The following is a 15,702-nucleotide window of genomic DNA, read 5'->3' on the forward strand; positions in this document are numbered from 1 at the left end:
TTCTAGTTTTCTATTTTTATGTTGGGGTTTTGTTTGGGATGATCTCCAATTAGAGGCAGCTGGTCCTCGTTGTCTCTAATTGGAGATCATACTTAAGTAGGGATTTCTCCACCTGGGTTTTGTGGGTGATTCATTTTGAGTTGTGTATGTGTTCATCTCTGCGTCACAGTTTTTTATTTTTTTTCATTCAGTGTATTTATGTATTGCATAGTTTCACAGTAGAAATAAAATGTGGAACAACACACACACTGCACTTTGGTCCTATTCTCCTTTTGACAACCGTGATACCAATGAAACAGATGATTAACTAAAGGACTGCTTCACTAGCACAGACTGGAATATGTTCCGGTATTCATCTGATAACATCGAGGAGTTTACCACATCCGTCACCGGCTTCATTAACAAGTGCATCGACTACGTCGTCCCCACTGTAACCGTATCTACATATCCCAACCAAAAGCCATGGATTACAGGCAACATACAAACTGAACTAAAGGCAAGAGCTGCTTCTTTCAAGGAGTGAAAGACTGACCCGGACGCTTAGAAGAAATTCCGCTACAACCTCTGACGAGCCATCAAACAGGCAAGGCATCAATATAGGACTAAGATCGAATCCTACTACGCCGGCTCTGACGCCTGTCAGATGTGGCAGGGCTTGCAAACTATCACGGATTACAAAGGGAAACCCAGTGAGCTTCCCAGTGACCCGAGTCTACCAGTCAAGCAACATACCCAGTGACCCGAGCCTACCAGACAAGCTACATACCTAGCTTTGAGGCAAGCAACAATGAACAATGAATGAGAGCACCAGCAGTTCTGGATGATCTCACTCTCCGTAGCAGATATACCTGGTTAAATAAAGGTGAAATAAATAAAATAAATAAAAAAATGTAAAATAGGTTATCATTCACAAGGCCACACAGTCAGACCGATTACCAGGATGCGTACTGGCGGGTGCTTTCACTGACATTTTCTACCTCTCCCTGACCAAGTCTGTAATACCTGCATGTTTCAGACTGGGACAAAGGGAGATTGAAAATGTCCGTGAAGACACTTGCCAGTTGGTCTGCGTATGCTTTGAGAACGCGCCCTGGTATTCCATCTGGCACGGCGGCCTTGCGACTGTTAACCTGTTTAAAAGTTTTACTCACATCAAATAAAATCAAATGAAATTCTATTGGTCACATACACATATTTAGCAGATGTTATTGCGGGTGTAGCCAAATGCTTGTCATAGGTCAAGGAGAGCTATATCACAAAGTCATGAAGGGCGAATGACTTTGTTTGATCTCTTTTTAGTCTGCTGTAGTTCAGAATACACAGCAGTTGCTGTGACTACAGGATAATGCATACAATATGAATGAATGGTGCGTCTTATCTATTTCTGTTAATAATTAATGCAAGCAGAGGCAACAAACTAAAGCACATCCAACAGTTCAACTTGGGTGCAGTTTTCTCTGAGTGATAAGTTACAGTTGTGTTCAATTGTCAGTCTAGAGGTTGGCTGAGGGTCAAGAAAAGCTTTGTGTTTCTTATGGCTTAACTATTGTGTGAGAGGTGTTGTTTTTTTATCCGTTTTGCTGGTATGTAAAAGTCTCATTTTCAAGATTGCACCCCACTGGATGTGTAAAGGGTTTATCCTAGTTCTACTGACATGGAGTAAACATGTTTTTGGTTCCTCACCTGGTGTCAGTCTCAGTGCTGGTAACTCCATCTGAATGAAAGAAGGTGTTACAGATTATGTTTCTCATCAGTACCAGGATGATTAGATCCCCTGGGTCTCTATCTTTTTCCATCTGAGAAATTTAAAAGAAAATACATTTCTAAAAGATTGGAGTGAGAAATCGTGCCAAGATCTAGAACTGTGAGTCAACATCTCCATTTGAAAGGCTTCAGATTCAGACAGCCCTGCTCACAAAAAGGTGTGCAAACATCCTCATTGACTCGTCACTGTAAATCCTAAAACTACCATCCAGCCTCAGGGAGAGTTAGTATGATCCATAGTACTTTGCGGCAAAGAGTGTGTAGTAACACCTACTATGGCATCAGACAGCATTTGGATTGGCGATTTTCTGCTTTTATCAAGGTCACCATCAGTAGCCTGATTTCAGATGTGACCATGTAAACAGGATTATTAGGGAAATTGCTCTTCTTGCAAAGCATGTAAACATTTTAAACTAACTACTATATTAACCTGACTATCCACAATAATTGCATTATTGTGTGCATATTACTGTGCTTATTGTGAGGTTTGACATCAATGTCAGACTTACATATGTAGCCTAGTAGTCTACTATTTATAAACAGTGAACCACCATTCATCTTGTGATACGTTTAGACAGAGTAATTAGCACATTTTTCATAATAACAACCTTACTCACTTACTATACTGTAGCCTATATTCAGTCTACTGAATAGTTGCATCTCTATTTGTCCCCACAGCACGACCATAAGTGATGAAACTGTCAAGGACAATTATTGTTAAAAAAAAATCCCAGGACAAATAATGCAGTTTAACATCAGAGAGCTTTAGGAAGTCCTTTATTTCCAATTCACAGAAGTCCTACTCTGATAAAGGACAAGAGAAACCGTCATTATCACTGCTGTACCATAGCAATCCCTGTACACTGCCTGTTGTTTTGGCAGCTGTGTCTGTTTTTGTAGAAAATAACAGTACCTATATAACACAATTTTATAAATGTCCAAAGTGGTTTACCACTACAAGGCCTGTATGTTTTCATGTTTTACTTATTTTTCTGTCATGTGGTTAAATATGCAGATTTTAAGAACGGGCTACAGGTAGCCTAGTGGTTACAGTGTTGGGCCAGTAACCAAAAGATTTCTGGATCGAATCCCCGAGCTGACAAGGTAAAAATCTGTTGTTCTGCCCCTGAACAAGGCAGTTAACCCACTGTTCCCCGGTAGGCCGTCATTGTAAATAAGAATTTGTTCTTAACTGACTTGCCTAGTTAAATAAAGGTACAAATATATATATTTTTAAGAACTTACAAATTTGTAATGTATTGTATGAATTGAAATTTGTAACATATCATACAAATTGCAAAAAAACAAAAACAATTGTGCACAATTTTCAGGGGCCCGTTTTGGCTCATGAGCAATACTTTCAAAACTACTGTCTGAAATGATACTACTTTAAAACTACTGGAGCATCACTTTAAGGAGTGTGGATCAAGCAGTGTGTCTGTGTGTGTGTGCACACTAGGGGTAATCTACATCCTGAAAGTCATCCTATCCTTCAGCTGGAGTCTGTCCTTTAGAAAACTTGTGTCTTTTAATATTTTATCCCAGAAGTCAGATGAATATTTCAATTTTCTTTACTCTTTTTGGCTGTGATTGCAGCGCTTGTCTTCGATAATGATCACTCATGCTGACATGCTGCAGGCTTCACAGTGAGGACTGTCATTATTAATCTGTCACATAACTATTTAAAGGCATTCCATATACTAATGGAGATAAATGTAGAAGAGATGAAAGACAATCATGTTGTTGCTCATAATTCACCCTGAGAGACATCCTCTGGTGTCTTTTGACACTAAAGTTGTCATTCCGGCAAAATAAAGCCACTTTCAAAAGCACTGATAATTTTCCTCTATAATTCTTGAGAGCAAGTACACTGAACACTGGTTTTGGCTTCTTATAGAAATACTGTATGAGAGTAATTTGGAATTTTCATCATCAGCCCTCCCCTTCTTGAATTTAGCACCCATACCCCGGGGCTTCCTGATTGCATTTCACCTGCTGCAGGTGGGAATAATTACTCTCTACGGCTCAGCCATTATTACATTTGGTAATCATCACGAGAAATTTGGAGCAAAATCTTTACTTTGGATAATTGGAGGAAGGAGGAATAAAAGTATTCAAAGGCTTATCATGGGGGTGGGGGGGGGGGTTCTTAAAAGGCCTCATGACAATGTCTACAGTGGTAATTAATTAATCTGGGTTTTTATTGTTCCACTTTGCTCACTAGCCACAGCACTTAACCTTCTATCTAACATGATATCCATTCATAATGCTCCTTAGATCCTGGTAAGTTACAGTCCCTAGCCCTAGACTAAAGAACAGATTTAGCAATTACAGCAGAGCCAGATATCATGTATCCAATTTAGATTTTTGTACTAAGAAAATCTATTTTCTATGCAATGTTATATTTAGGAATCATGTTCTCTGGTATTTGTTGTCTTCTGGTATGCTCTAATATCTCCATGTTGTCGGTGTGTTTCTCTCCATTGTCTTCTCTAGAGAATGTCAATGCTGTGGGCCAGAGGAGAGTGGAGTCAGACAGTGGAGCCTTCACACACTCCCCCACACAGGACACAGCGAGTGAGAGCAACCATTTCACCACAGCATCCACCATGAACGTCCCCAACCACTGGCCCATCTTCAGAGGCTTCGCCCTCCATGAACACCTGCTCACTAAAAACTTCCAGGGGGACCAGCAGTTCTTCACAGACCATGGAGATGTGGCAGGACATCCTACAATGCCTGACTCTGTTTCCGCTCTTGAGGTGGGAGACGCTTCGACTCGCCTCGTGCAACATGAGGACACCCCTGCCTTCTCTGACATAGCCACTACTGCCACGGTGGCTGCCACAACACCACTCACCACCTCTGCTCCTACAACCCCGGGGCTACTGGTGAGCATGGCTCAGAAGGACAAGCCAGCCGAGGACGAGGCCAGGGAGGCAGAGAAGGTGACAGTGACCCCAGACTCCCTGACCACCACAGTAGTGGCAAACACTGCCCCTACAGTCAGTGGCCGCAGACCCAATGTCCTCCCCTCCCCGAATGGAAGCCTCCATAGTCAGAGGGCAGTTGTCATGGAGACCACCGTGGCACCCCCTGTGCTGACCACCTCAGTGAGGGTGGAGAAAGGGGAGTCAGAGGAATCAGGGGTAAAGAACAGGACAGGCCCTGGCATCCAGCTCACCAAACTGACCGCAGCATCCACAGGAGAGGTGGATGAGGGAACCACCACCACAACCATCATCACAACCACCACCATTACCACCATGCAGACACCAGGTACCTTCTATTTCTATTGGTCTCATATGAATATAGAGTGAAACTAGAAGTATGCAAATCCAGTTACATCTAATTGGCAAATGCAGCTTTTCTGTGATGACGATGGCTTAGGAGAAGCAGCTTTAATACAGGAATCGCCAAATCACAACCTATCAACCTAACTGCCTCTCACTAACAGTGTTTACTCCGACTTTAGTCAGAGTTTTGTACAGCGAGGCAGGAACAGCATCTGAGAGGGCCAGTCAGTGTTGCTCATCCTTCCATTGATGACTTCTCCCATTCATCCGGCACCCAGGATCACGAAGCTGATCATGCATCAAACCAATATGCCAAGGTTGGCTCCACCTGATCTGTGCTGCCTGGCTGTCCTGTCCAGTGGGTCTAGATGGCTGAGGGGCCGTGTGATAGCCAGGCCCTGGCTGTGAGGCAGAAAACCTGGGGAGTTAATGAGGGGGTTAGAGGGCCACTGAAACACAGATGGGCTGTCAGAAAGGGATCAGTCGTCTGGGAAGAGGGATCACTTGTATTTCTCTCTCTTCTGTGCCAGGTCCCTGCACTGTGAATTTCACTGACCCAGAGGGTCACATTGAGATTCCACAGCTGCATTCCTCAGCTTCGTTGCCTGACCCTGAAGTGGACTGCACCTACGTGGTGACCGTCTACCTGGGATACGGGATTGAAGTACAGGTCAGTGAAGACAGGATACTGTCTATGTTGTCCCTTTTATGGGGTTCACACTTCAAGGTTTTAATGAAAGCTTGCTCAGTGTAAATGTTAATGGAAATGATAGGACGGCTGTTATGTGCAGGTTTGCCAGTAGGCCTTGAGTTAGTGTTGCTGGACACATTGTTTCAGCCCCACAGTCCTCTCTCTCACTCTTTCTTCCCTACCTTAATTTAACCTAATTATCTATGGAGTAATCATGGCTGTCACTAGAGCCAGCGGCTCTGATGAAGTGCGTTGCACCTTTATGCTATTTTCAGATGCCCAAATGTATCTATTGGAATCTCAAACTAACAGAACACTTCAGCTTGCTCATGAAGCAAATACCAACATTTATGAATTTCTGCCATTACAAAGCCTGGAGCGTCAGATGACTTCAAAGGAAAATAGAATAAAAAAATAAACTGCGCTTCATGTTTAGTAAGTGTCTTTCTTGTGACCGAGCAGCTTAAAAAAAAAAACCCATCATAGTCGATCCTGAAAATGTTCTCTTGGAATGGTAAGGGAACACAAAAATTCAGCAGGGCTCTTGTTTGCTTGATGTGGTTCTATCCATTCATGTGGAACTTGTTATCCCTGTGCTGTCATGTCAACAGTCCCACCACAATCAATACAGAGACGGAACCAGGGACATCACTGCATAGCGAAATGTTTAGTCAGATGTAATTTCATAATTCATCTATTTACAATGGCCGACAATTTTTTTTACAAAATGCATAGTTAAAAGATAAACCCGGAGTTCCATTTGCTAGCATGCATTCAGAGGGCCCTTACTTTGTATGCATCTCTTTCACTGGTCTTTGGCTGCATCCAATCAGTGTTTATCTACGGAAGCAGGCATCATTCATTACTTTCTGCAGGGAAGGGATGGTGCATCTATTTCCCCCACCAAAAATAATCATAAGTTACTTATATTTATGTATGTGGAGCCTACATAAGAATGGGTCGAAATGCATTTAGATTCATTTATTTTCCCAGACATTATTTAAGAAACAAATATACTTGCATCAACAAACAAGTATTGCATCAACTGTAATATCCATATGGTAATTTCTGTATTGAAGTAGCTTCATTGATTGATTGTAAAATATAATGGCTGTTTCTTTTCACAGTCCCCATTGTCCCATAAGGTGTTCTTTTATCTGGATTTTGGAATCTGGTTTTATTGCTAGCATGAGATACCTGGGGTGGCAGAGAGTTCCTTGCAGCCATGTCTCTATTTAATACTGTGCATTTCCCAGCTTCTGTTCTGGACCTGGGGACTGTGAAGAGTCCTCTGATTGCATGTCTTGTGTTGTCAACTGCTTGAACAGACAGTTCAGTACCTTCAACACATCAACACCTCACACAAAGACCAATACTGATGCAGTCAATCTCTCCTCAACTTTGAGCCAGGAGAGATTGACATGCATGTTACTGACATACATCTAAGTGCAATACGTGCTACTCTGTTCTGGAACAACTGCAATTTACCAACAGTATGTCCCTCTTTGCCGCACATGACCACCAACTGAACAGTAGTCCAAGTGCGACAAACCTAGGCCTGTAGGACCTGTCTGGTTGGCAGATGTCAAGAAAGCATAGCAACGCCTTATCATGGACAGACCTTGTCCCATTTTAGCAGTTGAAACACTTCTGGGAGATTCTGGAGCGGTGCCTGAGACAGTGTTTTCCATCACCATCAACAAAACACCAAATTATGGAATTTCTTGTTGAAGAATGATGTCACATCACTTCAATAGAGTTCCAGACACTTGTAGAATCTATGCCCAGATGCATTGAAGCTGTTCTGGCGGTGTTATGTTGGTGTTCCCTTTATTTTGGCAGTTACATGTATTTCACAATATATTCATCATACATTGCATGATGCAATACAAACTGTGCATTTTATATCATTCATATAATTTTGTCTCATGGAAATGGACCCATTTTAATTCATAGTAAACTGCTTTAGCTATAGTTGCATACTGTTGCTGTTTCCAGCAATTGTTTAGTCTCTGGTGGTGTTCCTTGTACCTGGTTCAGTAGCCATGACTGTAGTAGTGTATTTTCTATGATTTCGGGCTCGATTCAATCCGTATCGCAGATGTATCGCGGAATATTCATGTTATAGTTAGACAGTGGTGTAAAGTACTTTAAAAGTATTTTTTTCTTAAGTACTAAAGTCATTTTTTGGGGTATCTGTACTTTACTATTTATATTTTTGACAACTTTTACTTAACTACATTCCTAAGGAAAATAATGTACTTTTTACTTCATGCATTTTCCCTGACACCCAAAAGTACTTGTTACATTTCAAATGCTTAGCATGACAGGAAAACAGTCCAATTCAAGCACTTCTCATAAGAACATCCCTGGTCATCCCTACTGCCTCTGGTCTGGCAGACTCACTAAACACAAAATGCTTCATTTGTAAATGAAGTCTGAGTATTGGAGTGTGCCCCTGGCTATCCGTAATTAAAAAAAATATTTAAAAAAATTGTGCGGGCTGGTTTGTTTAATATAAAGAATGTGAAATTAGTTATACTTTTGATACTTAAGTATATTTAAAACCAAATACTATTAGACTAACTAAAGTAGAATTTTGCTGGGTGACTCACTTTTACTTGAGTCATTTTCTATTAAGGCATCTTTACTCGTACTCAAGTATGACAATTGGGTACTTTTTCCACCACTGTAGGCAGATTGACATTTAAAAGGCAATGTTCCGGCGTTCGCGGAGACTGCATTCACGGTAAACTCTGCATGTGTCGGCTCAATTTCCTTTGCATTTTAATGTAGATCTTCCTGATACTTCCACGATACGGATTGAATCCAGTCCTAAATCAGAAAAACAAGAGTTGACATTAAATACATTTAGTCTAAATTCTTCACAAAGCAATCATCCCCTTTTGATTACACATGCACAAACAAACAATCTTTCAATTAGCAAAATATTTTAGAAGATGCTTTTTCTAAAGAGAAAGTGACACTACCCCTGTAGGTGAATGAAAGTCTGTGGCATTCCTAATAAATTGTCTCCTGCAATGGACAGAGTAATGATGTTTTTCCCCTTCAGCTGAAAATTGCCCGTCACAAACCACCAATTACTTAGCAAGAAGTATGCTGGGATGCTGTCCATTAGGACTTAACATTGCTACTGTATGTTAGACTTTTGTCCTTCAGAGCATGGCTAAACCACTACTTGTCTCCTTCCCCCTTTTTCCTCCAAACATGACGATGGTCATTATGGCCAAACAGTTCTATTTTTGTTTCATCAGACCAGAGGACATTTCTCCAAAAAGTGTGATCTTTGTCCCCATGTGTAGTTGCAAACCATAGTCTGGCTTTTTTATGGCGGATTTGGAGCAGTGGCTTCCTCCTTGCTGAGCTGCCTTTCAGGTTGTCGATATTGGACTTGTTTTACTGTGGATATAGATACTTTTGTACCCGTTTCCTACAGCATCTTCACAAGGTCCTTTGCTGTTGTTCTGGGATTGATTTGCACTTTTCAAACCAAAGTATGTTCATCTCTAGGAGACAGAACGCGTCTCCTTCCTGAGCGGTATGACGGCTGCGTGGTCCCATGGTGTTTATACTTGCATGCTATTGTTTGTACTGATGAACGTGGTACCTTCAGGCGTTTGTAAATTGCTCCCAAGGATGATTCAGACTTGCAGAGGTCTACAGTTTTTTTCTGAGGTCTTGGCTGATTTCTTTTGATTTTCCCATGATGTCAAGCAAAGAGGCACTGAGTTTGAAGGTAGGCTTTGAAATACATCCACAGGTACATCTCCAATTGACTCAAATGATGTCAATTAGCCTATCAGAAGGTTCTAAAGCCATGACATCATTTGCTGGAATTTTCCAAGCTGTATAAAAGGCACAGTCAACTTAGTGTATGTAAACTTCTGACACACTGGAATTGTGATACAGTGATTATAACTGAAATAATCTGTCTGTAAACAATTGTTGGAAAAATCACTTGTCATGCACAAAGTAGATGTCCTAACCGACTTGCCAAAACTATAGTTTGTTAACAAGAAATTTGTGGAGTGGTTGAAAAATGAGTTTTAAAGACTCCAACCTAAGTGCATGTAAACTTCTGACTTCACTGTGTGTGTGTGTGTGTGTATATATTACACACACATTTTTTTTTTTAAGCAAAGGTACACAGACTGGAGTGGGTGTCCTCTCCCTCAGAAACACCCATCATCTCCACTTGAAAAGGTTCCTCATTCAATTATGTACATTTGGAAAATTGAGTCACCAATCCAGCCTCTACAGCTCTTTTCATCATCAGTGTTCCTTGTGAAAGAGATCAGAAAGGATCTATCATGTGGAGCCCAGGAGGTCTCCTCCTCTCACCAGGCCCAGTGTCATGCTCACAGTCAAACAGATGACATCTCTTTGACTTTTATCTTCTTACAAAATTATTTCACAGCGCCTTGTAAATGCAAAGCTATTATTAGAGAGTCTCCAGCTAGTTGCCAGGAATTAAGTGCTTTGGACATCCTCCTCCATCGTGAGGAAGGGATTGGGACATCAGATCTGATCAGTGCCTCAGGGATCTAAACTTCTGTGTAACGTATACTTAGTTGCGGGAAACCAATTAGCCTGTGTCTATGCCCAAACACGAGCTAGGATTCAGGAAGTGAGCCCTGCTTAGAGCTAAAGTGTTAGCATCTCACATACAATGGAAATAGAACAACCAAATCAACTATGACTTCAGATAACTACACGAAACAATCAGTGCTGACTTGAGGCTATAGTGTTGCCAACAGAGGGATGGAGCCTGTATTAGGACAGCTTAAGTTCACGTCCTAGCCTCAGCTTGGCAGCAGAGACTCCGGTGGAGGAGTGTTGAGCAGCTCTGTAGTGCAGCAGAGTTTGCGACAAGGATTTGGCGAAGGAGAAACCCTGAACTAAGTGAGCTCTCAGTTTTTCAGAGTTTTATTGAACCTCTCCACCCATTTGACCCGCGTGTGGTAGTAGGCTGTTCTTATATGATTGATCCTCTTTATTTTTATTTAACTAGGCAAGTCAGTTAAGAACAAATTATTATTTACAATGACGGCTTACTCCGGCCAAACCCTGACGACGCTGGGCCAATTGTGCGTTGCCCTATGGGACTCCCAATCACGGCCAGATGTGATGCCGCCTGGATTCGAACCAGGGACTGCAGTGACACCTCTTGCACTGAGATGCAGTGCCTTAGACCGCTGCGCCATTCGCGAGCCCGCTGCGCCACTTGGGGAGCTCTTGCTTTGGATGTAAGAGCTGAACTCGTCTGAGACCAGCTGAGGGCTGTTGTCCATGGTCAGAGTTGCAGGCAGTTCCCAGCGAGCAAAGAGTATATCCACAAAGTTTAAGATGGACCCTGATGTGACAGAGCCCATGGGTGTGACCTCTGACCAATTTGAATGTAGGTCACCCGCAACCAACAAGAAGTATTGGTGTTGTGGCATATTGTGAAGTTCACTGCAGATGTCCCGTTGGATATGCTCCCATGGACGGGGGGGCCAAGCCAGTGGTTGCAGTGGTGGTGACGGAGGTGGGCCTGTCTATCTACTGACAAGACATGGTGCACAGTCACGTACTAGCCTTTCGATATCATGATCGATGCCAGGCCACCATACCAGGTCCCGGCAGCAGTGCTTCAGCTTCACAATGTCAAGGTGCCAACATTCGTCCCCTGAGGCTGCTTGGTACGATGGTGCAGTTTCCACGTGCCAGATGTGGCATTCCAGCTTGACAGCTCATGTTTGAACCTGGCATATGTTTTCCGTTCCGGTGGGAGCTGTGACGGCCAGCCATTGGCTATGTATTATAGCACGGTCATGATGATGTGATGTGATGACGGCTATTCATCGAATAATTACATACCACATTCAAGTATTACGCAGTTAAATTAATCATATAACAATTAATTAAGTAGTAATCTGGGGAACCACGGAAAAAGTTTGTTTAATGAGTTACAGTTTCCCAAATGAACTGAAGAATAGATCAGATATCTCGTTATCATAGCCGTCATTCAATCAATCATTTTCTAATAGTTACCTTATCAGTCTCATTCTGAATGTCGCAAAATTCTTGGATATCGGCATGAACCCTAGCATAAATGATGAATCAGCGATATACAAAATTGGCTTAATTATTTATTTACTAACTAACTAACTAATCACACAGAAATACATAACACACACACACACACACACACACAGGATACTTGCACATTATCATTTGCACATCTATCACTCCAGTGTTAATTTGCTAAATTGTAATTACTTTGCTACTATGGCCTATTTATTGCCTTACCTCCTTACTCCATTTGCACACACTGTATATTGATTTTCTATTGTGTTATTGACTGTACTTTTGTTTATCCCATGTGTAACTGTGTTGTTTTTTGTTGCAGTGCTCTGCTTGATCTTGGCCAGGTCACAGTTGTAAATGAGAACTTGTTCTCAACTGGCCTACCTGGTTAAATAAAAATATATAAAAAATAGATTATTCATTGGTTACTAACATGATGCAATGAAAAGTCCTTAGTGGACTAACCCGATATGATGGCTTGTTACACAATGAAAGGGGGGGGGGGGGGAGAAAGAACGGAAGAAGAAGAGACAAGGGAATTCAACTATCGTACATTCAGTTGAATAACACGCTTCATAAATATGGATATGTAGCACCCCAACAACCGCTCATTCGGATTTAGAAATGCAACACATATTTACACTTGCATGTCCTTGTCGTCTCTCTGTTGATATCAACCGGTTTGTCTATGGAGAGTAATTCATCAGAAGTCTCTGGTTGTGTAAGTCTCTGGTTGTCCACCAGAGGTCACCATGTCCTTTATAGTTGTAGTAGGTTGGTCTCGGAGTGTCTGTTAGAACGGAGTTTCATATTTAATCATATAAGTTCCACAACATGTAGATGTTAACCTGACAACTGGGAACTGTACACTTTCAGAGACAGCGAGACACACTTTCAGAGACACATAATGTTGTTCTACCGTATTTAATGACATCACAAAATCGTTATGAATTTGACAAGATTGAACTTTAAATACCCACGGACCATTCCAAATGTTCGGATTACAGAAATAGTTTCATTATCCAATTTTGGATGTTACAATACTACAAAATCTCTGTTGTAACAAAGGGATTTTTAACTTCCATTTCTGCAGTGGGAGACAGAGTTCCTGCAAGCTATTTACAATCGTCATAAAACGGCCAACTTCACCCCCCTCCCCCCCCTCTCTGGTGGGAGAGAAGGGGGCTCTCTCTGATCCTCACCCAGGAGGGAAAGTCATGACAATGGGGTCATTGACTCATTCTTCAGACAGCTCCTTGAGCGACACTGTGTCTTGGAGAGGTGAGTGTAGGAGCTGGATGAGATCCTCCTACGAGTCAATGTGTGAACACGTGGAGTTTGGGGGAACTGAGTGTGAAAGGAGGTTGGCCACAACATTGTCCCTGCCTGGTGTGAGCTGCAGCTAAAAGTTATACTTCTGGAGGCGTTCTAACCAGCGGCACATACGAAGGGTTTTGTGACCCGACCCAGCGGTAAACATCAAGGCTTTGAGGGCCTGTTGGTCGGTGCGCATGGTGAAAGAATGTCCGTAGATGTAAATATGCAATCGGTCACAGGCCCAGACATGACAGTGCCTCCCTCTCGCCAATGGAGTACTTCTGTTCGATGGGGCTCAATGCTCGAGAGGCGAAGGCCACCGGCTTCGCAACGCCGTCCTGGAGCTGAGGGAGGTCCCACTGCTGTGGCTGATGCAGCACAGGTGACCAGAGTTAGACTGGTGAGGTCAAAGTTGGCCAAGACAGGTCAAATCAAATTGTATTTGTCACATGTGTCAAATACAACAGGTGTAGACCTTACTGTGAAATTCTTACTTACAAGCCCTTAACCAACAATGCAGCTCAAGAAATAGTGTTAAGAAAACATTTAATAAATAAAAAATGTATAAAAAGTAACAAGAAAATTACATAACAATAACAAGGCTATATACAGGGGGTACCGGTAGTCAATGTGTGGGGGTACATGTAAGTCAAGGAAATTTGTAAAGTGACTGTGCATAGATAATAAACAGTGAGGAGCAGCAGTGTAAAAAAAGTGTGTGTGTGTGTATGGGGGGGGGGGGGGGGGGGGGTCAATATAAGTAGTCCCGGTGGCCATTTGATTATTGTTCAGCATTCTTATGGCTTGGGGGTAAAAGCTGTGAAGGAGCCTTTGGTCCTAGACAGTACCTCGTGCCGTGCGATAGCAGAGAGAACAGTCTTCCACTGGCACCGCCTAGTATATAGGTCCTGGATGTCAGGAAGCTTGGCCCCAGTGATGTACTGAGTCGTATGCACTACCCTCTGTAGCGCCTTACGGTCAGATGCCAAGCAGTTGCCATACCAGGCGGAGATGCAACTGGTCGCTCTCGATGGTGCAGCTGTAGAACTTTTTGAGGATCTGGGGACCCATGCCAAATCCTTTCAGTCTCCTGAGGGGGAAAAGGTGTTGTCGTGTTCTCTTCACAACTGTCTTGGTGTGTTTGGACCATGATAGTTCGTTGGTGATGTGGACACCAAGGAACTTGAAACTCAACCTGCTCCACTTCAGCCCCGTCGATGTTAATGGGGGCCTGTTTGGCCCTCCTTTTCCTATAGTTCAAGATCAGCTCCTTTGTCTTGCTCACATTGAGGGAGAGGTTGTTGTCCTGACACCACACTGCTAGGTCTCTGACCTCCTCCCTATAGGCTGTCTCATCGTTGTTGGTGATCAGGCCTACCACTGTTGAAGCAAACGTTATTTATTTTACCGTTATTTTACCAGGTAAGTTGACTGAGAACACATTCTCATTTACAGCAATGACCTGAGGAATAGTTACAGGGGAGAGGAGGGGGATGAATGAGCCAATTGTAAGCTGGGGATGATTAGGTGACCATGATGGTATGAGGGACAGCTTGGGAATTTAGCCAGGACACCTGGGTTAACACCCCTACTCTTACAATAAGTGCCATGGGATCTTTAATGACCTCAGTCAGGACACCCATTTAACGACCCATCCGAAAGACGGCACCCTACACAGGGCAGTGTCCCCAATCACTGCCCTAGGGCATTGGGATATTTTTTAGACCAGAGGAAAGAGTGCCTCCTACTGGCCCTCCAACACCACTTCCAGCAGCATCTGGTCTCCCATCCAGGGACTGACCAGGACTTAATGATGCTGTTGGAGTCGTGCTTGGCAAGTCAGTTATTTAACTAGGCCAGTCAGTTAAATTCTTATTTACGATGACGGCCTACCCCGGCCAAACCCGGACGACGCTGTGCCAATTGTGCGCCACCCTATGGGACTCCCAATGATGGTCAGATGTGATCCCTGAACCAGGGACTATAGTGATGCCTCTTGCACTTAGATGCAGTACCTTAGACCGCTGCGCCACTCGGGAGCACAAAGAGTAGTTCCCTGACTGGGAATCGAACCCAGGCCACGGCGATGAGCGTGCCGAATCCTAACCACTAGACAGAGAACAGAGAGTACAGGAGGGGACTAAGCACCCCTGAGGGGCCCCAGCATTGAGGATCAGCGTGGCAGATGTGTTGTTGCCTACCCTTAACACCTGGGGCAGCCCACCAGGTGCAGAGGGAGGTGTTTAGTCCCAGGGTCCTTAGCTTAGTGAGGAGTTTTGTGGGCACTATGGTGTTGAACACTGAGCTGTAGTCAATGAACAGCATTCTCACATAGGTGTTCCTTTTGTCCAGGTAGGAAAGATCAGTGTGGAGTGCGATTGAGATTGCGTCATCTGTGGGGCGGTATGCAAATTGGAGTGGGTATAGCGTTTACAGCATGATGGTGTTGATCAGCAGTTATCTGAGGGAGTGAACAGCATGTGCACAGTCGGGTGTCGTAACCCGTCGTTCCCAGAAATTAGGCGAGTTGTGCAGCAGATGTCG

The 15,702-nt window shown here is 43.2% G+C and overlaps 1 protein-coding gene across 2 annotated transcripts in view; it reads left to right on the forward strand.

Annotated features, from left to right (window-relative positions):
* Positions 1–15,702, forward strand: part of LOC106568079 (seizure protein 6) — a 267,843-nt gene that overhangs the window by 141,750 nt on the left and 110,391 nt on the right. For both annotated transcript variants that reach the window (XR_014380182.1, XM_082960429.1), the window contains exons 2-3: positions 4,261–5,043; positions 5,591–5,730. Coding sequence is in view for 1 of the 2 variants with exons in the window: in XM_082960429.1 (XP_082816555.1) it covers positions 4,261–5,043; positions 5,591–5,730 (923 nt within the window). In the remaining variant the exon portion in view is untranslated. The remainder of the gene's footprint in view (positions 1–4,260; positions 5,044–5,590; positions 5,731–15,702) is intronic.

Source organism: Salmo salar, chromosome 13 (genome assembly GCF_965601325.2).
Source record: "Salmo salar chromosome 13, fSalSal1, whole genome shotgun sequence".
NCBI lineage: Eukaryota > Metazoa > Chordata > Actinopteri > Salmoniformes > Salmonidae > Salmo > Salmo salar.